The 26,973-nt window shown below is 34.4% G+C and overlaps 1 protein-coding gene across 6 annotated transcripts in view; it reads left to right on the top strand.

The window, feature by feature from the left end:
- Esyt2 (extended synaptotagmin-like protein 2) overlaps positions 1 to 26,973 on the top strand; it is a 234,103-nt gene that overhangs the window by 120,574 nt on the left and 86,556 nt on the right. For 4 of the 6 annotated variants that reach the window (XM_089104783.1, XM_089104779.1, XM_089104778.1 and 1 more), the window contains exons 9-12: positions 3,646 to 3,816; positions 14,282 to 14,376; positions 20,749 to 20,797; positions 23,591 to 23,680. In XM_089104783.1, coding sequence (XP_088960909.1) covers positions 3,646 to 3,816; positions 14,282 to 14,376; positions 20,749 to 20,797; positions 23,591 to 23,680 — 405 coding nt within the window. Of the gene's footprint in view, positions 1 to 3,645; positions 3,817 to 6,115; positions 6,205 to 14,281; positions 14,377 to 16,895; positions 16,991 to 20,748; positions 20,798 to 23,590; positions 23,681 to 26,973 lie in introns of all 6 variants that reach the window. The other 2 variants (XM_089104781.1, XM_089104780.1) reach the window with 2 other exon arrangements.

Here is a 26,973-nt window from a genome sequence, read left to right as displayed (position 1 = left end):
CCATTTAACTTGAATAATATGATTCGAGGATAAACAGCGGTTAGTACTATTCGTCGGTTTACGATATATTGAAAAAAGTTATTCATTATTATTTCTGAGATTTTACATTTCTAAAAATGGTAACTTATTTTCTGTTTCCTTTTCTATTGTAAAACCACCCCCCTCCCCTTCAAAGTGATTTAAACGCTCCAAAAAAACCTAATTTTCAATTCCACATAATAATAAAAAAAAACAGGCCACGTATCTTTTGAAAACTTTTGGTTTAAAAGAATATAATTCTATAGTTAATTTTTCTATATATTCTACATAAATGTTTGCTAAAAGTGGAATCCAAACTCTTTCCCATTATTAAGCCTCTACAAAGCCTTTGAAGAGCTATTTCTAAACTGGAAATAGTTGATATCTTTATGGGAAATTTATTGGTAAATTCTGTATGATTTCTGTGTTGATTAATTTAACGGGTTCTTCTATTATTTTTGTTTGCTTTTTTGACAAAATTTGAAAAGATTCACCAACTGGTAGTAACTAAACAACACATAACAAGTGGAACAATAGGAAATTTTTTCCGTAAGACAATAGAATTCCAAACTTTAAATGAGCATTTTGACCCTATGTCCAAGGGCCGTCCTCAGGATAATACAAATGAAAATATAAAAGAGAAACATACATTAAAACACGACCATTAAAACTGTGTTTTTTTAACAGTCCTAGCATCCGGTACATCCGGTCGCTATTTACGTCGGTACTAGTTAAAATATGATTTTCTCCGACTTTTAAAATGGGGGGGGGGGTGAAACCGATAATTCAGGGTTGCTGGCCATGATGATTATAGTGACGTACTTTTTGCTCCAATCTGCTGCCATCTTCGAGGAATTTGAAGCTTCTTTTTAACTTCCTATAAGGTTGGTTTTGCTGTAGACTCTTACTATTAAGATAAATCAAAATTATAATTCTATTCATGAATCAGCTGTAAATTAAAACAATAAAAATAAACCTCAAAAGAATCTCGGAACGGATACTTACAGAAGAATTGTCTTTTTAAAAATTTCACGTTTTCCCCCTTAAAATCACCAAAATTTGTTAAAATATTTTTCAATCTCAGTCTGAGATCATTAACATTACTTATACCCTGTGGAAGCTTGTAAAGCTCCCTTTCAATCTCCGACATAATTTCTTCTTTTGAAGTTTTAGCAGGATTTATCCAAAATTAACTTCTTTTTCAAGGACTCTCCCCCTTTTTCTAAACATGTTAATCTCATTAGAGTCTATGAAATTTTTTCTTGTTCTTTTTTGAAATGCTGAAATTTTAGACCTAGTCTTTGACTAGGTGAACTGGCCACTTCCTCAAACTACACAAGAGTAACTGTTTGTCATGATTTACTAATATTATTATATTCGAATTGTAACCTGTCCTTTTTCAATAAATACATTATTGTTTGTCAAGATCAAATTCTATTCTGACAAGGAAACGCGTCGATTAGCCACGTCAACGTATTTTGATTTTAATCTGATTTCGGTTGGAGTGATATGCTGTATTACCACAATTTCAAAAAGAATATTAAATTCACTTTTTTGATTATGATAACTTGGAATGTTAGGTTAGCACTTAAGATTCCAACCGAATTTTATTTAACATGATACAAGACAGTTTCTTATGATTACATTTGCCGTGTCTGCAAATTCATTATACCGAAGGGCTAGTTAGACTAAGGGATAAGTTAGTTATTCTATTTGAATTATCTTATATGCAAAAGGGATTTTGAAGGTTGTATACAGAATTTTTGTTTGGAGAGGGGGGTGGGGTGGAGCGTTACAAAAAACTGTACAAAACGCATCATAAATTTGTTTATGTGCATTTTTGTTACTTTTTCTTACGAGTTCGATAATTTTTTTATGGGGTGAGGTTCCAATCCAGACCCCCACCCCCCCGCCGGGGTTTGGCTTTAAATACATTACTAGACTCTCTGATAGAAATTTAGAGGTTTAGACCAACTTGTATTCATAAAAAAATCTGAATATTTTTTTTCTCACTTGACTTGTCATGAATATGGTAATGACCTTCCGCCGGTTCTGGCCCTAAAAATTGACAACAGCATCGAATGCCCAATCTTAGGGTCATGGGTTTGAGCCCGATTTTATGCTTTTTTCCGTTGGTTCAAAAGTGAAATATTAGGAATGTATTCATTTTGACAAAATTTTATGGTGTAAAATTGACATTAAAATATTGTATGCGTGAAAACGGATTAAGGATTCGATTATAGGGGTAGGGGGGCTTGTTAGTAAATGAATGTTTCCAAAGTTGTAATTTTGGCAAGTTTACCCTGTTTTGTCTCAACGTTGGGTAATCTGATTTTCATGCAGCTGCTCGATTTGCTCTGTAAATAATCTATTCTAAATTGAATGGCGAAGTTTTGATATCATTTTTGAATGGCTAAGTTTCGATCTCATTTTTGAATGTCAAAGTTTCGATCTCATTTTGAATGACCGAGTTTCGATGTCATGTTTGAATGGCGTAGTTTCAATATCATTTTCGAATGGTTAAGTTCGATCTCATTTTTGAATGCCGAAGTTTCCATCTCATTTTTGAAAGGCGAAGTTTCGATCTCATTTTTGAATGGTGAAGTTTCGATCTCATTTTTGAATGGCGAAGTTTCGATCTTATTTTTAAATGACAAAGTTTAGATCACATTTTTGAAAGGCGAAGTTGTGGTCTCATTTTCGAATGGCAATTTTTCGATCTCATTTTTGAATGGCGTATTTTCGATCCCATTTTTGAATGGCGTAGTTTCGGTCTCATTTTTGAATGGCGAAGGTTCGACATCATTTTTAAATGGCAAAGTTTTTATCTCATTTTTGAAAGGCAATGTTTTGGTCTCATCTTTGAATGGTGAAGTTTTGATCTTATTTTCAAATAGCGAAGTTTCGATCTCATTTTTGAATGGCGAAGTTTTGATCTCATTTTTGAATGGTTAAGTTCGATCTCATTTTTGAATGCCGAAGTTTCCATCTCATTTTTGAAAGGCGAAGTTTCGATCTCATTTTTGAATGGCGGAGTTTCGGTGTCATTTTTGAATGGCAAAGTTTGAATCTCATTTTTGAATGGTGTAGTTTCAATCTCATTTTTGAATGGCGAAGTTTTGATCTCATTTTTGAATGGCGAAGTTTCGATCTTATTTTTAAATGACAAAGTTTTGATCACATTTTTGAAAGACGAAGTTTTGGTCTCATTTTCGAATGGCAATTTTTCGATCTCATTTTCGAATGGCGTATTTTCGATCCCATTTTTGAATGGCGTAGTTTCGGTCTCATTTTTGAATGGCAAAGTTTCAATCTCATTTTTGAATGGCGAAGTTGTGATCTCATTTTTGAATGGTGAAGTTTCGATCTCATTTCTGAATGGCGAAGTTTCGATCTTATTTTTAAATGACAAAGTTTTGATCACATTTTTGAAAGGCGAAGTTTTGGTCTCATTTTCGAATGGCAATTTTTCGATCTTATTTTTGAATGGCGTATTTTCGATCCCATTTTTGAATGGTGAAGTTTCGATCTCATTTTCAAATAGCGAAGTTTCGATCTCATTTTTAATGGCGAAGTTTTGATTTTGTTGAGAATGAGAAAAAAGTTATGACAAATTTTTATTTGCAGGGAGTGTTGAGGGTGCGACTAATTGAAGCGAAAGATTTAATGAAGATGGATGTTGGGATGTTGGGCAGAGGCAAGTCTGATCCTTACGCTGTGATCAATGTCGGGTCACAAGAGTTCCGTACCAAGACCATCACCAACACTGTTAACCCCAAATGGGATTTTGTCTGCGAGGTAAACAGTACTTTTAATCGGTGCCCAGTTTAGTCACTACTTTTTATGTATTTGTTGATTTTTTTTTTTTTCATAATCACTAGTAGGTTTTGATGGGATAATCATATGATATAAATTTAAAGTTTTTTTTTTACAAAAAAAAAACTATATACTATATAGATATTCCAAGAACAGTGTTTTGCAATCTGTAAGCTTAAAACTTACATAAAATTCTTTGTAAAGTTATATATATCTTACTCATGAACTTTCAACTCATGTTTGTTTTTAACAAATATTTAACAACTTTTAATCGTTTAAGAACCTTAAATTTTTTGTTTTATATAAAAAAAAATTCTAAAAAAAATATGTATTTTCCAACTAGATAAAATGTAAAAAAAATTACAATATTTTTATAATCTGTTTACAAGTCAAAAAAATAATTGGATCCGAAAAATAATTGATAAGTTATCAAATTATTAGACCAAATTAATTAAAACTTCTTATTTTATCGTATATTAGCTGCTGTAGTCGAGTTTTCGCTTCTTGTCCAATAGTTTTATTATTTATTATTGATTTTTAAGTTTTGTGTTCACTGGATCACAGATTTTCAGATTTTCAGCCAATTTAGCTTATAAACTTTAATATTTTAACGTAACCCCTTTACAACGTGAAAACTTGCGAGATTGGTTTGTAGTAAAAGTAAAAAATTGTGATTTTTAATGCACGTTTTTGTGTTCTAATCCCTGTCCCCTCCAGTAGTAATGTTGCCCCTTCCTTTAGAGTTTGAATATTCAAGATTTGGAGCGAGGTTTGCCTGTAAGGCCTTAAAGTTTCCAGAGATCCCTGAAAAATTAAATTTTGATTTTGCCTTTTTTTTTTTACTTTCATTTCTACTTATAGTAGATGCATTATTACAATGCGCTATTTCTTTTATTACATGGCCACAACTAGTAGCATAACCTGTAGACAAGTATAAAACCTCATTCCTCCAAAAATATAAAGAGTTATAAAAAAATATGAACCTTTTGGCTACAAAAAGACTAGAAAAAGACATTTTTTGTGATTGTAGCCCTCAAACTAAGTGATAATCTTAAGACCAAGAATCCTGGTAGCGGATACTTATATTTTAAATGATTAAAATTAAGTCTTTAAATTAAAAATAATGGTTAATTAATGATTACAAATAAAATTAAAACCTGAAAGCTAGTTACTTTTCTACTTCTTTTTTTACTTTCATTTTCTCGTAACTACTACTTGTATTTACAACAGGACTTGGCGTTTTCTTCCTCACCTGGGATCTGAAATTCAGATGTTGAGTGGGAGTTTCTTTATCCGTGACCTCTCGAGACTCATGGCCATTTCTACGTAAAGTACTCAGAAACACCAATACAAAGTGGATTTACTGTATTGCATAAGTACAGCCTGGGCTGTAACTGGGGTAGGGGTTTCGTGCCCTATTGAGTTTCAAATATGAAGGGATGTACATAAATACGACCTTTTTGGATACATGATGACTGAAGAAAGACAATTTTTGATAATCAGAGCATTTAAACTTTGTGCTAATACTTGACTAAGAGTCCTGGCGATGGAAGAGTTTATATTAAATAGGTTAATTATGATAAAACCCATAAAAATGGTCTATATTTGGCTCGTATAATCATTTATGATGGAATATACCACAAAACTGCTTTATTTATGGATTACTTGTATGTCTTATTTCTATTTGTGATAAAATAAACCATAAAAATGGCTTATTTATGGCTCCTTGAATTTAAAGATTTATAGTAAAATATACTATAAAAGTACCGCTTTTATGTCTCATTTAAATGGCTCATTTATGAGAGCATATAGGCTACCATAAAAATGGCTGCTAATTAACAGCTTATTAGTATGGTTATTTTAAATGGCTTATTTATTATAGAATGTACCAGAAAAGTCCCTTATTTATGGCAAAATATATCATAAAAAATCCTGATTTATGGCTCGTTTTTGGCTCATTTATATGATTCTTTTAAATGGCTCAATTATGATAGAATATACCATAAAAATGGCTCATTTGTAACTCATTTATGGCTCATTTGAATAGCTCATATATGGAGTATTCATGATATAATACACCATAAAAGTGTCTCATTTATTGCTCGTTTATTGGCCATTTATATGGTTCTTTAAATGGATAGTTTATGACAAAATATACCATAAAAATGACTCATTTAAATGGTTCTTTTAAATAGATCATTTATGATAGAATATACCATAAAAAAGCGGAGACTCTTAAAGAAAAAGAATCTTCAATTTGTTTCTTTCATTGAAATTTTAGTACAAAGTATATGGCACTGGTGGTCAACATTTGACTGTAGCATTGTTTGATGAAGATGATGTAAGCCAAACGGATGACTTTCTTGGAAGGTATAAAAAGACGGTGATAGTTGCCAGCATGAGTCTCTCTCTCCCACTGCCGCTTCTTATTTAGTTTGCTTACTTTACAGCATTTTCTTCGTATTCTTTTGGTAAATTAACAGGGTTCTTTCAGCTACTAGGTCATTTAACTTCTATCATTTTACATATTTTTGGTTTCTTAATATTTTAGATATCATATATTCAACCGTTTGGCTTTGGGTGAATCGTATTGATTTTTGTATAAATTGTTGTTAAAGTTAAATGAATATATCAATATCAATATGAGGTAAAATATATTTTAGACAACAAAATTTAGATGAAGATTTAGAATTTTTTTTTTCTGAATTCACATTAATTTTTCTTTTAAAAAAATCAAAACTTCGCTTGGAACAAACCTCTTAGCAGATTTCTCCTACGAAGTATGAACAATGTTTCCAAATCATATTCTACGCAAAATTGTGTGCATAAGTAGCAGAAAACTACAACAAAACTGTAATTTGACGAAATATATATTTTATATTTTAATATATATATGCTATATTTTAAGTCTTGCGCATCCAATGTCAGGGTAATTTTGTGTCATGGTAATAAGTGGCTCTTTCAGGTATAAGGTCATGTAGCTATTATTTCACACAGTTTTGAAAAATAGTTGTCACAGATAGTAGTTGTAAGCTCCTCTGTAATTTGTATAAAGTATGCCCTATGCTATAAAATTAATTGATTTATCGTTATTAAGAAAATGAACTTCAAAAATATATGGGGGGGGGGGGTCGTGAGCTCCCGTGGGATTCAAGATTCTATTATGATTCTTAGTTCCAATTGTATTGCTGACAGAAGTAGCACAAAACATATATTTCCTTTATGTAATGCCAACGAACATAATAAAAATAACTGAAATAACTGAATAACTGAAATAACTGAAATTACTGAAAATTTCTTATTATTAGTAACTTGGTACAGTAAATCGAGAACCGGGTTTGAAATGGTGCTTGAAAGTTCTTAAAATAGTTGATACGTCGAAAGAATTCAGCATGTTGGAGAACCCATGTCCAACTTTTAGCACTTTTTCTTAAATATTGTATTTATAAGCTTCCCTGGTAACTGGTGTAAAGTGTCTTCCATATTCCGTAAAATATTTTGCTTGCATCGTTCGTGAAGAAATTGAACTATATTGAACGAATCAATGAAATTTATTTCCCCTTTTTAAACATCAGTTAACAAAAGCAGTAATGAAAAAATATATAAGGAAATGGAACACAATAACAAGAAAACAGAATATATTATCTGTTTTGAAAACAAGAAAACAAATACAAAGTAGATATATTATACTTAAGAACACATAATAAAGATATGAATATGAGATAAAGATAAACGATATGAATATAAGTAAAAATAAAGATAAAGTATTATAATAATGAATAAATAAAAGAGGAAAAAGAAAAGAGAAGCATAATGAAATGCAACACTATACGGAAAAAAAAGAAGGTTTTCCACTAAGACAGAATAGATAAAATATAATAAGAAAATAACATGTAAAAGTAAGGGTTTGGATCAAGCGAACGTCTAAATCTGTTCTGCCTTTCAATAATGACGGTGAAAGGATCAGTAGCACCATATGTTAATTTTCCTCTGGAATTTCTGGCCCAAGGTGGGTGGTTTTGAAGATACTTACAATACTTAGAATAACAAGAACGGTGAGCTCCTTATCCCCTTCCTGTACAATATATCATAAGAGAGAAGACGACAGAGTGGTTGGCATAAAAAAGAATACTAAATAGGTGTGCAAAGTGAAAAACGGTTAAACAGCACTTTACTGTCAACAATGAGTCAGTAACGGCAGTAGACTTTGTCGACCAAGTTCTAAACAAGAGCCAAACGATTCACTTTGGCGCAAATAAGGTCCGTTATTGTCGACAAGGAGTCCGTAACGGCAGCGGAGTTTGTTCGCAAAGTTCTAAACAAGAGCCAAACGATTCAATTTAGCGCAAATAAGGTCCGTTACTGTCGACAACGAGTCCGTAACGGCAGCGGACTTTGTCTGCAAAGTTTCAAACAAGAGCCAAAAGATTCAATTTGGCGCAAATAAGGTCCGTTACTGTCAACAAGGAGTCCGTAACTGCAGCAAACTTTGTCTGGAAAGTTCTAAACAAGAGCCAAACGATTCAATTTGGCGCAAATAAGGTCCGTTACTGTCGACAAGGAGTCCGTGACGGCAGCGGACTTTGTCTGCAAAGTTTCAAACAAGAGCCAAAAGATTCAATTTGGCGCAAATAAGGTCCGTTACTGTCAACAAGGAGTCCGTAACGGCAGCGGACTTTGTCTGCAAAGTTTCAAACAAGAGCCAAACGATTCATTTTTCCGCAAATAAGGTCCGTTACTGTCAACAAGGAGTCCGTAACGGCAGCGGACTTTGTCTGCAAAGTTCTAGACTAGAGCCAAATTAAATAAGGTCCGTTACTATCAACAAGGAGTCCGTAACGGCAGTGGACTTTGTCTGTAAATTTTCAAACAAGAGTCAAAATATTCAATTTGGCGCAAATAAGGTCCGTTGCTGTCAACAAGGAGTCCGTAAAGGCACCGGACTTTTTCTGGAAAGTTCTAAACAAGAGCCAAGCGATTCAATTTGCGCAAATAAGGCCCGTTACTGTTAACAAGGATTCCTTAACTGCAGCGGACTTTGTTTGGAAAGTTCTAAACAAGAGCCAAACGATTCAATTTGGCACAAATAAGGTCCGTTACTGTCAACAAGGACAGTAACGGCAGCGGAATTTTTCTGCAAAGTTTTAAACAAGAGCCAAACGATTCAATTTGCCCCAAATAAGGTCCGTTACTGTCAGCAAGGAGTTCGTAACGGCAGAGGACTTTGTCTGCAAAGTTCTAAACAATAGCCATTCGAAATAAGGTCCGTTACTGTCAACAAGGAGTCCTTAACGGCAGTGGACTTTGTCTACAAAGTTTCAAACAAGAGCCAAAAGAATCAATTTGGCGCAAATAAGGTCCGTTACTGTCAACAAGGAGTCCGTAACGGCAACGGACTTTTTTCTGGAAAGTTCTAAACAAGAGCTGAGCGATTCAATTTGGTGCAAATAAGGTCCGTTACTGTCAAAAAGGAGTCCGTAACGGCAGCGGACTTAGTCTGGAAAGTCCTAAACAAGAGCCAAACGGTTCAATTTTTGCAAATAAGGTCCGTTAATGTCAACAAGGAGTCCGTAACGGCAGTGGACTTTGTCTGCTAAGTTCTAAACAAGAGCCAAACGATTCAATATGGCGCAAATAAGGTCCGTTACTGTCAACAAGGAGTCCGTAACAGCAGCGGACTTTCTCTGCAAAGTTTTAAACAAGTGACAAATGATTCAATTTGGTGCAAATAAGGTCCGTTACTGTCAACAGGGAGTCCGTAACGGCAGCGGACTTTGTCTACAAAGTCCTAAACAAGAGCCAAACGGTTCAATTTTTGCAAATAAGGTCCGTTAATGTCAACAAGGAGTCCGTAACGGCAGTGGACTTTGTCTGCAAAGTTCTAAACAAGAGCCAAACGATTCAATATGGCGCAAATAAGGTCCGTTACTGTCAACAAGGAGTCCGTAACAGCAGCGGACTTTGTCTGCAAAGTTTTAAACAAGAGCCAAATGATTCAATTTGGTGCAAATAAGGTATGTTACTGTCAACAGGGAGTCCGTAACGGCAGCCGACTTTGTCTGCAAAGTTCTAAATAAGAGCCAAACGGTTCAATTTTAGAAAATAATGTTAATGTCAACAAGGAGTCCGTGACGGCAGCGGACTTTGTCTGCAAAGTTCTAAACAAGAGCCAAACGATTCAATATGGCGCAAATAAGGTCCGTTACTGTCAACAAGGAGTCCGTAACAGCAGCGGACTTTGTCTGCAAAGTTCTAAACAAGAGTCAATCAATTCAATGTGGGGCAAATGGAAGGCCCGAATAAAGAAGCAATACGAGCTTAATTATCAAGCCGAAGATAAGCGGTACAGGACTGTTGAGAACAGGGGGGTCAAACACAAACATTTCACTTTTACTTTCGTTAAACGAAATACCAATCTTGTAATTTCCACTTGACAGTCGAGATAAATATTCTTCAACTCGGGAAAAAGATCAACCAGAACTTAAGATATTCTCTGCAGTATTTAGGAGCATAATATCTATTCCAAGCAACAAAGAACTCTGTAATACAGCCTGATGCGGCTCAGCATCACTATTATTATGCAAAGGAAGAAAGCTGGTAGCTCCCTGCCTAATGCCTTTATGTACAGGAATCAGTACTGCAGACATATTAGCTGAAGCAGATGACCCGATAAAATGATGACTCAAAAATCATTTGCAAGTGTCTGCAGAGGAAAAAAAAGAATCTACCAAAAGTGATGTTTTTCAGCTGCAACTAACGAGTGGGGAAGATGTAACTCTCTTGATTTAACACCAGTGGACATGAGGAACTGTTTTTAACTTTGAACTTTTTTCAAATTGTTAACACAGTAAACAAACTAGTTGAAATTATTGGGTGAAAAAGTTATTTATGCTGAAGAAAATTCAGCATGTTCAAAATAAGAAACAAAAACAAACATTTATTGAAAACAAGATACGCTTCTACAGGCATGACCAAATATGGCATCTTTCAGTCAAGCAATTAGTTATAATATAAAAATACTATAGTGATTAAAATATGGTAAACTCAAAAAATTTGTCAATAAGCACAGAAGTTATCAAAACGCACAAGCTACGAACTATCAAAAGCACAAACAAAACTAGGCACAAAGCTTCGCGAATAACGCTGTAATCTGGAGGAAACCGGTGACAATTTTAGAACTAGCAGCCGATTCTGTGGAGAATTGGGATCTAAGAGGAAGAAATGGAGGTGGGAGGAAATTCTTGTAGATGGGATAGAGGAGGTGTTGGCCATGTTCTATTTCATAGCACTTTTCTTAAACAATAAGAATGGTTTCTTTTTTATCATAGTTTGAGTTTGTTTTTTGATTATCTATAAATACTCATTCTCAAATATAGTTGTAAATTCATTTACTGAAAATTCATCATCCCTAAAAATTCTGCAATCAGAAATCAGAATCAGAAATCACAATCAGAATCAGAAATCTGATTCCAGGGTCATCCTACTTTGGCAACCACAAAATTTCAACAGTGCCATCTTTATTTCCTAATCATCATCTTTTCAGCATATTTTAGCAAAATTGTTCTTTTTTTACTCTGAATAGTTTGTTCTTAATCTTGTCCGTTTAAATCCAACAGTTTTATTTTTTTTTATTAAAATGGGCTTTTATCTGATGAGTTTTTGGATTCTAATTTTTTTTTCTGGAAAATTCTCCCGTAAGCGCTTATTTTCAAAAATTCTTACAGGTTTACTTGCTAGTTGTCCTAAATCCATCATCATTAAACGCTTTCCGCATAGGACAATTTAACAACAACGCCATCTATAATATGCTACCATTTGATACCCAAAATTTAACTATAACATAGTTACAGTTTCAATATTTAGATACAAAATTAAATTGTGAACAAAATTTAACATATAGCACACACGCCTAAATTGAGGCTTGCGGCTCTTAGAGAATGGACTTAGCTCTCGATAAGAAATGAAAAAAGTAATTGGAACAAATGTAATTTATCTTCGTCAAGATGAAAACAAAGGAAATATGATAAAGATTTATCTAACTGTACCGTCATAATGTTTGGACACGTAAGAAAAACAGAAGCTACAAATAAAAGTTTTCCTAACGACAAAGAAAAACGCTGTCAGGAATTAAAGGATGATGAATGTATTAGCGATCGTATTTTCTTAACTAATATAATGGACCGTCTACAATCCCTCGACCTAGCGCTAAAAGGAAATTACATAGTTAATACTGATCTTTCTCGAACGAATCTAATTTTATTTTTAAAAATAGGTTTTTTAAACGTGATTTAACCAAAAAACGTTCAATCCCTTTCATATTTTGATGAAAAAATTTTCTAAAATGGATGAGAAAAAACTGAGTGAATACGCAAATTAGAGGAGTTATTAAAAGACTATCATTTGTAGCTTGATGATTCGAATAATTTAAAGATACCTCTAATTTCTCTTATAAATCCATTCGAGACTGGCGTTCTTCACGAGGGGTTGCCGATTTCTCATTATATTAAATAAAAAAACAAGTTTTTTTTTGACTGAAAGAAAGGAGTGACATTAAAACTTAAACGAACAGAAATTATTCCGTAAATGACAGGGGCTACCCCCTTCTAATCACCTCGCTCTATACGTAAAAAGCCCTCTCCCGATGTTCTAGGACCATTGGTTGATGTGATCACCCCTGGCAAAAAAAGAAGAAAAAAAAAACTCGCATCTGTGATATTTCTTCTGGCAAAAATACAAAATTCCACATTTTTATAGATAGGAGCTGGAAACCCCTACAACGGGGCTCTGGTGCATTTAATCTGATGTTGTGATTTTCATTATGATTTTATAATTTTAGGGGGTGTTTGCCCCCCCCCCTCCCTTCGAAAATCAGCCAAATTTTCTCAGGCTCGTAGCCTTTAACCAGTAACACTAAGCTTAATCTTAAAAAAAACTTTTTCGCATGGTGACTGATGGGTCTGCGTTGCGCAGGTTCTGATTCGAATCTCCTGATTCGATGCCTTCGACCGGGAGTGCAACGCGTGGGTGGAAGCAAATCATCCGAAGTATCTCGTTTTTTTCCAGATTTCTCCAGGTACCTATTTAGAGCTGGGTCGACTCTGGATGAGCTTACAGGGTCACACCATTGACCCTATTCTAAACCAAATAATCAACGACACCAAGACTTGAACCCCTGACCTCAGGATTTCAAGGGAGCGCTAACCACTCGGCTAGGACGGCCGAGCTTAATGAATCTTATATATTTTGAATCAACATAATAAGCTGTTTTTTTATATATCTTTTGATATCAAAATTCCGCTTTTTAGAGTTTTGGTTACTATTGAGCCGCGTCGCTCCTTACCTTCAGTTTGTTACCACGAACTGTTTGATTTTGAATGAAAGTGCCAGAGGAGAAATGGAATTATTAAAAATTCAAGAGGATCAAAGTCTTAAAATGCATCACAAATCAACACAATCTGCAAATGAAATTTTGGCAACTAGTGCCGCAATCAAAATAACCCACAAAAACCAAGTGGCACAATGCGGCACATGTGGCATATTGAGTGCCACAATCATAGTAATTTTAGAAAAGGATCTAGTTGACTACTGTCTCAAGAAAATTAAATTCCATAACAACTGATGTTCTTGATATTTTATCTTTGTGTTGGTTCTTGCAATTATTTAATTAAAAAAACAAGTTTTTTTTTAAACTGAGAGTAAGGAGCAACATTAAAACTTAAAACGAACATTAATTATTACGTATACGAGAAATTTAAAAATTTCTCTTTTTCTGCTAATCCTTAATACTGCATAATCCATAAATACTTATTTCAAAAGATTTTGGTGATGATTGTGGTAGTTTATTCCCCCCCCCCTTATCTCCTGAATTGATTCTAAAGGAGCCATTTTTAACTTTGGGTTTTTGTGAAAAATTTAGCACACCAAAACATACAAAACAGTTTGAAAATAAACTTACTAATTTGAAAAGTTGGTGTGTTGAAAGAGTTGAGCATGTTTAAAACCCGTCTTTCGGTTTTCGGTGCTCTTTCTCAAATAATACAAATTCGAAGTCAAATTTGGGAATTTACCAAGTTTTGGAGTGAGGGGACAGAGGGAAAGTGTCTAAATATTTGGTTTCCAATTTGTTAAAATTATAGACGCTACGAACCCTGTAAGACAAGAGCCCATTCCTGGTGAAGTAGCGATACAGGCTGGAAGAAACCAAGTACACCCAGGCTATCAAAATTGCTCATCTGCATTATCTTAGCAACAGCCTGGGGGATCTAGTTCGGATCTTTCTTCTTGGATATTGCCCATAAGGTCTTGTTTTTATAGATTCTTGTAGGTGTATTTATTAAATATTCTTAATGCTGTACCATCTGGAACGTTTATCGTAATGAAAACTCACCGTTCAAAAAAAAAAAAAAAAAAAAAAAGAAAAAAATAAAACTATTTTTTTTCTGGATAGGTCACAGTGGAATCGATGCGTTGTCAGGTTTTGTCAGTTCGTGTTTGGGATTATGATCCTCCGATTTTAGGGAAAAATGATGATTATTTAGGCAGGTAACTAAGAATTAAACTATTAGCATGTGTAAAAGAACCTGTGAACCTACTAATAATTACACACCTAAGCACACAACTGGAATCAATTGTACTGTCACTTCTCTTATCCCATCAGAACAGTTTTCGGATATTCCAACTTCCAACCAAAAAATATTCCCACCGTAACACCGATATGTGTAACTATGAAAATAGAAGAGAAGAGAAAACAATAAAGGTTCCCCCAATTGACATCTCAAAGGATCTAATGCAGCATTTGCTGTATGTAGATGTTGTGTACACATAATTACTGCAATAACGGAGCGAATTCAAGCTAAAGTGTATGCCTTATCCATCATTGGCTTTTTATTTGCTTTTGGCTTTCCATTGGCTGTCTATTTACGAGATGACCTGACATATATTTTGCAAACTAGTCTTTTAAGGGTTGTTGTCCATTTCATTTCATTGCATTTTATGGGTTTAGCTTGAAAATTCTGTAAACTTTCCTTCATTTTACTGCCTTGAAATTTTACTAAAAAAAGAACGATTTTTTTTGTTGGCTTAAGATAGGGCGGGATCTAACCATCTGACTTCTTGATGAATTTAGTCGCAGTTGTGAAATTATGGGATAATTCATCTGTCCCGAAATGAGGAACAATGCAATTTGCTAATAAAAATACGTGACAGAAATAAGCTTATAGAATCAAAACGTACATTTTACCAGGGAAGTATAGAGCATGCTGAATCGCGATGCAGATGCCGATGGAGATGTAGTGGAGATGTACCGGTATAAATATCCACAGCACTAGTGAATATTTATAATACTACATGTGTGCACGGTGGTTCTCCACTATCTTGGAAGTATAGCCACGTGACGCCCATTGAGAAGAAGGGAGTAGGTTGGGACTTCAGTGGAGTCTGCCCTATAATCTGACTCCAGTACTTTCGAAATTAAACGAGCGTCTCCTAGCAGATTGGCTCAATAAGGGTATTTTGGATAATAGAAAGATGTTAGAAAGTTTGGAGAGACCTGTGGATCGTCTTCATTACATTATCTTCTTACCTTCTTAGATGTCATTTATTGAATTCTTTAAATAACAAATGCTTCGATTAAATGCTCCTGGTTGACTTGTAGCAACAGGATGTAACTCAAGGATATACGTTTCAGCTGATTGGAAGTTCCTTCTTAGAACCCCCTTTTTGGGTGGGTTAGGCCAGGAACAGTTTTTTATACATTGAATTTACCTTGGCTCAATGACTCAATTCTTTCAAGATGAGTATATAGTGGGGTCGTCGTGTTCACCTTGCATGTAATAATTTTGGTAAAATTTGGCTAAGACGCTCTCCGTATATTTCTCAAGCTGCGTCAAAGGGTACAACGAAATGATGAATTGCAAAAACCTAGATTGTGACTCAATGACTTAGAACTGTAAACTTCAAACAGATGTGAAACAAATAGTTTTTTAGTCCATTTCTAGGGCTTCTACACTAAAATGCCCATCCACAAAAAGATGTTTGGCCCTTTTGACCCTCAGAGTGATTTCTGAAAATTTCGATCTAATCGCACACCCGACATCGAACATCTCCCCCTTTTCCTGTTAAAAGACCTAAGTGAAACGATTGACTATTTGTGTTATTTACAGCCCTCTCTCCCAGGGACTTCAGTGGTAATGTCGTACCAAATGCATTTTTAATGGCCATTTTTACTGTTTTGAGCAACATGGCTGTCTCAAAATTTTGATTGAGTTACCATTAGGGACGTGGGGAAGCTGCAGCACAAAAGAGAACGGGAGAAGGCCGGTTTGTCGTCAACTCATCTTTACTCTTGTAATGGTTCTAAAGGTTTTAATTCCAACTCGAATGAGCCCACTCCAAAGTTTCTATAACCAAACCTTCCATAAGCAACGGCTCGGGAAAACGTACTTTGCAGTCACAAGACTCTTTATTTAGGCAATACTAGAGCTTTAGAGTACTGACTCTTATTTTCAATATATATATATATATATATATATATATATATATATATATATATATATATATATATATATATATATATATATATATATATATATATATATATATATATATATATATATATATATATATATATATATATATACTCTAGAACTTTGGTGTGGCCTAAATGACCTCCATTATGTGGCCTAAAAACACCTCCATTAGTGGGATTTTAACAACTTATAACACTATCCTCAGGCTTGTAATCAACCACTTCGTAAACCTTTAATTACCAGCTTTTGTGAAAACGTTAAAAACATTATTTGTTAAAAGGTGCATACTATGTTTTGATTCTAAACGTGCATTTTACAATATGGGGTTATATTTGTCCATTTTTGTTTTTACAGTTCACCATGTTTTTTTTGGGTCGTTGGCTTGAATTCGGACCACAACTGTTATTTTAGAGCTGTTACTTTTGATTGGTCCGACATTTCTGTCTTTTTGCACTAGTATAACCATTTCTACTAATTCCTTGTCTTTGCTTTTTTGTATGCCTTTAGTTGTAACTCCGCCCCTGCCCATTTCAGACTTGCATGCCCTCTCTGTGCTCTCACCCTGCTTTCAATATTATTGTTACTATCATGGACTGGGACAAGGGAAGAAAAGATGAAAAACTGGGAAGGTTAGCTCATTCTAGGTTCTCCTCATATTTTATTGTTGAAGCTGTTCAGAAAGCAGATATATTTACTTTGCTTTAGGTTTTTAACTGTTGCTCTTGAAGTACCAATGTCAGTGAAGATGAAATGTTTGAATTGGAAACGTACACAACCATATATAAGTTAGAAAATTTGGAAAAATTGAAAATTTAGTTTTGAGAAAGATTTCGTCATATATTTCTGCAATTTTGGGTAGTAGTGGGTGCCAAATTGAAAAAAAAACTTGGGTGAAAAATCAGCCAAAAATAAGCTAAAAGCCCAATATTAAAAAAGATGTAGCTTTTCCGGAAAAAGGTATAGTTGTATTTGGGGTCAACAGAATTTCAATGCTCGAATTTTCATGAACAACCAACGTTGTGAAATTTAATAGATTAGTTTCGCTTATTCATTTACACTGTTTTAATTGGTTAACACTGCTTAAAATGTGATTTTGGCCTGTTTGAAGTGGTTAAGTGGGAACTTGCACAACTACATATATCTTAAAAAATTAGGAAAACTGAGAGGTTGGTTTTTAATGGAGAATACTTCCTTGTGTATTTTTGCACTGTTGGTAGTAGCGGATACAAAAAAAAAACTTGATTGAAAAATCAGCCAAAATAAACTAAAACCCCAACAGCTTAAAAAAATGTAGCTTTTTCTGAAAAGGTACAATTGTCTTTGGGGTTCAACAGGATTTCATTTTCACATTTTTGCGGACGAAAAATGTTGTAAAGTTTAACCGATTAGTTTCGCTTATTCATTTTCACTGTTCAAGTTGGCAACGCTGCAGAATATGTGAAGTTGCCCTGAAAGTTCCATAAATTCGAAATAATAAAAAGAAAAATTATAGAAAATTTTCTTTTCAAAAGTTCTGAGGTATTGCTATCAATTTTGGGCTTTTTATATTCTGTATATAACTGTGTATATTCTTAAAGGAATTTTTGGAAACATGGAATAAAAGTCTAGCAAAACCAAAAAATGAATTTTCATTGAAAACTATGTTTATTTTACCGTCAAAGCTATCGTCTATAATTTTTTTATTTATCGTCTGGGTGTTCGGACGATTCTTAATTTGTATGTTCGTAAAGTACCGAGGACAGTGAAACTGAATTCTAATTGTCTGAATCGTAAATTTAAATTTACACAGCCTGTATATCTTAGAGAATTAAGAAAAATCGGGAATTTAATCTACAATGAAAAACATCCGTATATTTAAACAGCCACCAAACAAAAAAAGGAACATTGTTGCAGCCAAAAAGAAGCCAACAAATGTTGTGCCGACCAGCTGAAGAAGGTGGAGGATCCTTTTGAGATGTAGTTTTCTTTGGAAGTCCATAGATTGTTAATGTTTGAATTTTTTTAAGGATGAAAAGTATTGTCAAATTATTGAATTAGTTTTACTTATTTCTTTCATGACTCAATGTGGCAACATTGACAGGATGTTACTTCTTTAGAAACTTTAGAATTTTGAAACAACCGAATAAGAAATCTTAAAAAAAATTTGTTTTAAGGTAGGAATAGACCTATGGGTCGTGGAGGCAAACAATGTTTTGATTTTTATGTCCTTAGTACTTTAAAGATATTTTCCAAAAATAGGATTTAATAGTCGAAAATCATATTTAAATGATTTTAAATTGCAAAATGTATTTAATTTCTCCTCAGAGGAAACTTCTCTATTGTTTTTATTTACAATCTTGACTCACTCTTAACCATGTATATCCTTAGGAAAATTTTGTGGAACAGGGATTAATAGTCGAGAAGGATCAAATTATTTTCGGTTGAAAACCAATTTGCATTTTTCTTAGAAGTTTATCTCACTATTTCTTCCGTAAAACTTCCGGTAAATTGTTTTTTTTTTAAGTTGACCCTTAGAAAAATAGGGAAAGACAAATACGTCTAATTTAGTGACTTTGTTTTACATTCGTTTCCATTTGATTTGATTAGTGGGATCGAATCACATTTTTCGTGTAGCTCACATTTGGATAAACTGTCACTCAAATGTGGACGTAAACCTATTCTTATGCAATTCCTCCAGGGGAATTACCCTAGGAATTGCCGAAACCTCTAGGTCGCAAATCTTATAAGGGTTTTCAATCGCAAACCCTCATAAGTTTACTCCAGCGTGAAAGTGTTGTTTAGTTTATTTATTTATTTTGACTGTGAAAATAAAAGATTTAGACTTATAATGTCTTATAAAATTTTTTTTTAACAAATAAAAAATGTTTTGCAATATATTTGATATCAATTGTCGTCAATGACGTCAATTAATCTATTGTTTCTAAAAATGGTCACTTTTTATTGCTTTAATTCATTCTTAAGAAGGTGTAAGAACCTTGAGGTTCTTATTCTAAGAAGGTAAGAACCTTGCGGGGTGCTCGCCGAGGTTGAGAGTCTATATAGTAATGCCTTATCCATGCTGAAAGAGGATAAATAGTCCAAACAATAAATTGAGCTCTAATTTCTAATTCAGATCTTGTAATTGAATTGACTATCAAGTTCTATTGGTACTATATTTACCAATGATGACGATCATCAGTATGATGATCACCAATGATGATGACGAATCATCAGTAAAATAAGCGACTCGCATGTTAGAGGTGCTTAAAACCCATCTTGACTAATGACGATGACGCAATGATGACGATGACGCATGACGCACAATGACGATGACGCATCGTGAGCAATGATGATGACGAATCATCAGTAAAATAAGCGACTCGCGTGTTAGAGGTGCTTAAAACCCATCTTGAGTAATGACGATGACGCAATGATGACGATGACGTATGACGCATAGTGACGATGACGCATCTTGAGCAATTATGATGACGAATCATCAGTAAAATAAGCGACTCGCGTGTTAGAGGTGCTTAAAACCCATCTTGAGTAATGTATGTTGAAAAATTGTCATGAAGAAAAGCTTCAAAGTTCTAGCGTACGAATTTTTTGAGCAATAAAGTTTCAAAATTCGATCCGCGCCCCTTCATACCATTGTATGTGTCACCCATTGTATCATTAACCTGAAAAATGACAAGTTAGTAAATTTAAGGAATTGGCTGGCAGTCAGTAATTGATTTAGTAAGACTTTACGAATCCGGTACTTATTCCAAATCAATGCTGACTTAGTAAATTGAAAGAAATTGAAGAAATCATCATTCAATAATCGGTTGAGAGTCAAAATCTTAGTAGAATATGATGATACGTCGATTTATGGTTTGTGATCATTTATCTTCTCATCAGGCATCATATCCTCAAAGGGACTGCTAAAAACCTGTTTTTCTTTTAAAAATAAATTTAATTTTTTCTGTGCAATATGCTTCATTTCTATTCCCATGCCTACAATTTGTCTTTGCTACTATATATTGCAACTCGTCTTTTTCATAGTATACGGAAATTGAAATTATTTAAAGGCAAAAAGGAAAAAGGATTCTTATGATACGTCGGGGGGGTTTTCCACAGGAAAATCGGGGGGAATCGGGGGGTTTTTACACAAGAAAACCTCAAAAAGCGCGTACAAAATTTGTTTATATCCGTTTTTGTTACGTTTTTACGAGTCAGACAAACATTTCGGGGGGGGGGGGGGGGTAAACCGGGTTTCAGTTTTATAGTTATTTTGCAAGTTTCAGTTTCTTTGCAATTTTTCATTTTTGTAATTAATTTTTGTGGTTTTAGATTTTTAAGTTTCTTATTAGTGTTATAGCAATTTTAGAAGTTTTTTTCTAACAACTTTCTTCTTTTTCTTATTTAGAGCCACAGTGGACATACACAGTTTAGTGAAAGCTGGAAAGAAAGAATTGGTAAGTAGAATAACTGAAGATTTGAAAAATCCGCGTTTGCCTGTTCAGTTGAAAATAAAAATGGTAAAAATAGCGGATAGGATAGTAGTGTACAAAGTAGGGAATTCCTTAGCAGCTGTCCTAGGTTGATGAAACTGTCAGGTCTAAGGACTAAGATTAAGTCTTAGGGGGTGTTTCCAAGTTCTTCTTATTTACCGTCCCCTGTGTCCAGGCATGCATATAAATAAACTTTTCTACGTTACACTCAAAATGTACTGTAATGCTTTGATTAAGCATGCTCCTGTAATTCAAGAGAGACTAGGGGTAAAGCACCTGTTTCCTAAGTTTGATTCAAATAATTTTTCGCAATAATTCTAGAAATATTGGACCCTATTTGCAAAATCCCAACTTCCCATTACCCCCTCTACCGCCACTTACATAATCACGTAGATCCCATACTGGCTGGCTGGCAGCATGAAAAGCTGAATCAACAATATTAGCTCCATAATGCACTAGATAGATACAATCTATCCCATGGTGTTGCATTGGATCTCTTCTTGGCAATAGGGGGCCTTAGCCAGCTGCCGCAAAGCTGAGCAACGAGCTTGCTATCTGTCCTAGGGAAGAAGAATACCTGGTAACTGAAACATCGATAATTATCGAGACCCTATGCGCCATCAATGGCTCTAGAGGATCTTTACCCTCAACCTCGCCATGACTGGACCTGGGGGAAAGTCCCTCCTACCCCCCCCATGCCCACTAACAAACTGTAACACATCATTAGTTTTTATGTTTTTTCTAGTATTATTCTACAGATATTGCAACGATTCTCTGATATCTCTTCCTCATCCTACACCTTTTTGGAATCAGAATCATGCAGGGATCTTTAGTATGTATATTTGATGCCCAATCGGGCTATTGCCCCAGTCCTCTTGATTTCATAAATATTAACGCATTGCAGGGACTTTATTAACGCATTGCCCCGGGGCATATAGGGAATGTTAGTAGTGCGGTAAAAGCTAATAATAATGTGTTTATATTACATGTAATTACATTCTCTAAAAATCAAAAACACTCACATGCCCCGGGGCAGTTGGGAGTCATGCTTAAACTGAGCCATGAAGCAAGTTCTGGTTCTGGCATGCCTTAAGGAAAATTTCCAAATGAAATAAACTAAAAGTTAATAATAAAACCGTAAAATCAAAGTTAATAATAAGTTGTTATTAGTAAGTAATTGTTATCTTACGAGATAACAAATTGTTTATAGTCAAAAGATAATAATCAAATTTTGATTACATGTATCGCTCAAGTTACTATGTGAATTTCATGAAAGTGAATTTACAGAAAACATCACAGTTTTTACAGAAAAGGACGAAACACGTTCACGCGACTAAGTTTTTACGTCAAAATAAACTTATAATTCAATTCAAAAATTTTAAATAAATTTAAAATAAATAAATTAATAAACTTATCCTCTGGGCCGCAGGGAACTATGGTTAAGCTATGGTTGAAGCCATCTTTGGTTAAGGAATCTCAGCCATGTCAACTGATAAATTAAAAATTAAAATAGGGCTGTGTATTTTTATTATTACTTTAGATATTGTCAACTATGTGATTGATCCATGCTATAAACCAAAGAGATCTTATAATTGAATGTAATGTTGGAACTAGCATTAAAAAAGGGGTTATTTGGAATAGGAATTTTTCTAGTGAAGAGACAGGGTTATTAGGGTTTTCAAAAAATTTATCATTTTTTATAACAGATTGTTTTCCCACTTTGTGCTTCTCAATTTCTCAGTATTTTAGCCCCTCTAGCCCTTTCCATCTTATACCAGCTGTGAATAAAGTACTTTTTTTCAGTGGGCAAAGCTTGAGGACGTTCAGAAAGGGGCTATTCATTCAAATTTCTTGCTTTTTACAACAGATTGTACCCCACTTTGTGCTTCCCAATTTCTCAGTATTTTAACCCCTCTAGCCCTTTCCATCTTATACCAGCTGTGAATAAAGTTCTTTTTTTCAGTGGGCAAAGCTTGAGGACGTTCAGAAAGGGGCTATTCATTCAAATTTCTTGCTTTTTACAACAGATTGTTTCCCCACTTTGTGCTTCTCAATTTCTCAGGATTTTAGCCCCTCTAGCCCTTCCAATCTTATACCAGCTGTGAATAACGTACTTTTTTCAGTCGGCAGAGCTTGAGGACGTTCAGAAAGGGGCTATTCATTCAAATTTATCGTTTTTTACAAGAGATTGTTTCCCCACTTTGTGCTTCTCACTGTTTTAGCCCCTCTAGCCCTTTCCATCTTATACCAGTTGTGAATGACGTACTTTTTTCAGTGGGCAAAGCTTGAAGACGCTCAGAAAGGGGCTGTTCATTCAAATTTCTTGCTTTTTACTACAGATTGTTACCCCCCTTTGTGCTTCTCAATTTCTCAGTATTTTAGCCCCTCTAGCCCTTTCCATCTTATACCAGCTGTGAATAACGTACTTTTTTTCAGTGGGCAAAGCTTGAGGACGTTCCTATAGGGGCTATTCATTCAAATTTCTTGTTTTTTACAACAGATTGTTTCCCCACTTTGTGCTTCTCAATTTCTCAGTATTTTAGCCCCTCTAGCCCTTCCAATCTTATACCAGCTGTGAATAACGTACTTTTTTTTCAATGGGCAAAGCTTGAGGACGTTCAGAAAGGGGCTATTCATTCAAATTTCTCGTTTTTTACAAGAGATTGTTTCCCCACTTTGTGCTTCTCAATTCCTTAGTATTTTAGCCCCTCTAGCCCTTTCCATTTATACCAGTTGTGAATAACGTACTTTTTTTAGTGGGCAAAGCTTGAAGACGTTCAGAAAGGGGCTATTCATTTAGAGCTCACCTGGTTTGCTCTTTCAAAGGATCCTCTTCGTCTCAAGGACGTGAGTATTTATTTCTTTGCTCAAAATTAGTTCTCTTGAATTTGCTTCTTCTTTACGATAGTTTGTCTTTCTTTTTTCCTCTTTCCGAGAAAGCAAGTCGAAGAGAGTGCGAATTAAATAAAGCTAAGTTGAAATTAAATATAGTTATTTTTTTTAATGGATGTATAATTCAACTATAAAAATGTTTGAAAGAATAATAGAGAAAAATAACAATTTTTATTTGTGCATGAACGTGAGAGCTTTCTACGTTGTGATAGTATTAAAGAAATAAATGAATCGTGAAGGGCTCAGCTTCCAATTCAAATAGCTTCATAAATCAAAGAATTCAAAAAAGTTGTGAAGAAGATGTATTACTGGTAGGTACGTAGGCTTGGTGGCGGGGGGGTCGTGGCAATAATAAAAATACATTTTTTTTTTGGTAATTTCGATAAGAAGAACCCAGAAATCCGCTAAAATTTAAGTTTTTTCGGGGGGGGGGGGAGTTAGAGGACATTAGCTCTCCGCCACCTCCATACGTCCCGAGGTACTGGATCTGATTATAATTCAATTAAGCTTAAGTTTTCAGCCAAGAAAATTGGTTGAAAATTTCGAACTTAAATTCGCAAAGGGCTATAAATTCAGTCAAAAGGAAGTGAGGATAAATTGACCAATGGCGAAGATAAATCTACGTAATAAACAATGTCATATATGAAGAATTAAATTAAAACGTCGTATTTATTGTTCTTTAAAGAATGGTTCAGCTGCCAAATCAATGAACCCCATTAAACAATTATTTTATAAAAGGGTGAAGCGAAAACACATTACTAGTTTTCTTTATAACATAATTAAAATACCTAGTACAGCGAAAATGGATGAAGTCTGATTGTTTCAATTGGTTAAGTGAAAACTTACATGGCCATATTCGGGAAAAAAATTAGGGCAAAAATTTGGAATTTATTTTTCAGTGTAACAGACCTCTGTATGCAATTATATCGTTTTTGGCTGTAATTTACCCAATTATTTTTGCCTTTTTATTTACACATTCCAACGTAGCAACACTGGGGAAAATGAGAACCTGTCCTATAAACTTGAAAATTTCAGTGATTTGAAGTGACTTGTGACAGACTGTTCTTTGAGTTTCTCGCCGAATTGTCAGTACAACCTCTCAAGCCTCCTCATCAATTCCAAGGAAAAAATTGAAGTCACTCGGTGTTAAGTTGGGACTATATGGTGGGTGTATGAAAATATTCTATTTAAATTATTCAGGGAGCAGTTGGATTGCCCGTCAGCGTCGCTAGCGTGGTACAATTTTACCGATTTTGGTACAATTTAGAGGTTCTGGTATAATAAGGTACAATTGCAAACTTTTTGGCAAATTGTTTTTAAAAAAGAATAGAAAAAAAAATAAATGAAAAAAAAAAGCAGAGAAAATCGACAGTAGTGTCAGCCAGTGGAACGATATGAAGCGAAAATAAGCAGATATTTTGTTAAGGACCTCCGCCAAGTCGTTCTCAGTGCTAAGAAAAATAAAAGCACTGAGGACGACTTGGCTGAGGTCCTTGTCGAAGTATTTGCTTATTTTCTCTTCGTATTGTTCAACTGGCTGATACTACCCTCATTTTTCTCAGCTTCTTGATTTTTTTTTCATTTATTTTACTTTCTATTCTTTGTTTCCTACGTCATGTATAGCCAGTGTGGTCTTATAATGTATTTTTGGTATGATACAAATTTTCCGGCTCGTCTCGGTTTTGTTTGCTCCTTTCTGACTCCTATGTCTGTTTAATTTTTAATTTATTGAAAATTTTCTTCTCGCTACGCAAATCTTTAACCTGCTGATGGTACAAATTTATTTCTCGCGGTATAATTTTAGTCGGAAAACTAGTACACTTTATTTCAAAGATCTGGCAACGCTGTTACCGTTGTTGTGGGATAACGGGTGCTTCCATGTATCTGAACAATTTCGGAAGTCGGCAGGCCTCTTCTGTTTCCAAATAGCTCTCGGTAGGCGTTGCAGGAAGTTTCATAATGAGAATCTGCAGTAAGCGTTATTACCCAGCAAGTATTATGGCCCCAGAACAGGGGCCATAATACCCAGAACCGTTTGAAACCGTCAATTCAAATCATTGGCGGGGGCATTTCAAATGAAAAGAGTACAAAAATTGGACACAGGTAAGATAAGCACCTAAATCGTTAAGGTGAAAATCTTGATTTTACATAATGTTGGAAAACTTTGGTAATAAATCGTTATTTTATTTTCACCCGTCTTTCTTTTACTGGCAACTAGGGCTAAAAAAAAAAGATCTTATATTTTATGGGAGGTTGCGTTATCGCTCTTCTGGTTCCAGTTTCTTTCATATTTCGTCCAACTCGTATATTAAGGCAAGAAAATGGAAAAGATTTGCATACACTCAAGATTCAAAATGGTGAGTAGCTCACTGTAGTCAGGGGTGGTTTTGCATCCCACCTTTATAACCATTTGGACTGTGAAAAGAAACCCTCATAATTAAGCTCGCTTTTTCCTACGTTTCAAAAGCAAGGGCATATTTGAAACTTTTTGGAGCGCTTAAGAAACCGAATAGTTTACCCTCGAATTTCACGAAACACTAGTTGTATTGCAGTTTCACAAAGGACCCTATTGAACGAATTCTTCCGAAAGACCCCTCGGGAAGAATGCAAATATCGGCTCGTTTTTGGCACTTTTTTTTAAGTTGAGTAGCCGCCGAAACAAATAGCTGTATCGAAAATTATTCCAATTGTGGTGTGAGAATCGTCTAATAGTGAAAGGATAGCGATTATTACGATTACTTGTAATTTTAATTCTCGAGTTAAACAGCTAATTAGTCTTTATTGATCAATTCTTGGGGGGGGGGGGAGAAGAAAATCCAGCAGATATATTTCAAACACGGTAAATATTCTGCTTTTTAAGAGTTTACTTTGAAAAAAGTATTTAGGCGGTACTGGTGTGGTAATACAAAAAATGCCATGTTACATTTTGGTTAAACTTACATTTGTAGCCAATCTCTCAACCTAAGCAAGTTCCACCGGTTGGCTCAATTCATTTAATTCTACCTCATCTTTTATCTTCATCATCTTCATCATCATTCATCTTGTGGTTCAATTCCCTTTCTTTTTGTTATGAAGATATTTAGAAGCTTCATTTTTTTTATGTAATCATAAAAAAAAAAAAAAAAAAAAAAAAAAAAAAAAAAAATAGACCACATAAAAATAACAAAATAAACCATATAATAATAACAAAATAATAACTAAAAACAAAATAAACCACAAACAATATAATTGTAACACAAAAATAGGTC

The sequence above is a fragment of the Artemia sp. Qi Xiang Cuo genome, chromosome 19, assembly GCF_049724085.1.
Source record: "Artemia sp. Qi Xiang Cuo chromosome 19, ASM4972408v1, whole genome shotgun sequence".
Taxonomy (NCBI): Eukaryota; Metazoa; Arthropoda; class Branchiopoda; order Anostraca; family Artemiidae; genus Artemia; species Artemia sp. Qi Xiang Cuo.
This window is presented reverse-complemented; position numbering and strand designations above follow the sequence as displayed.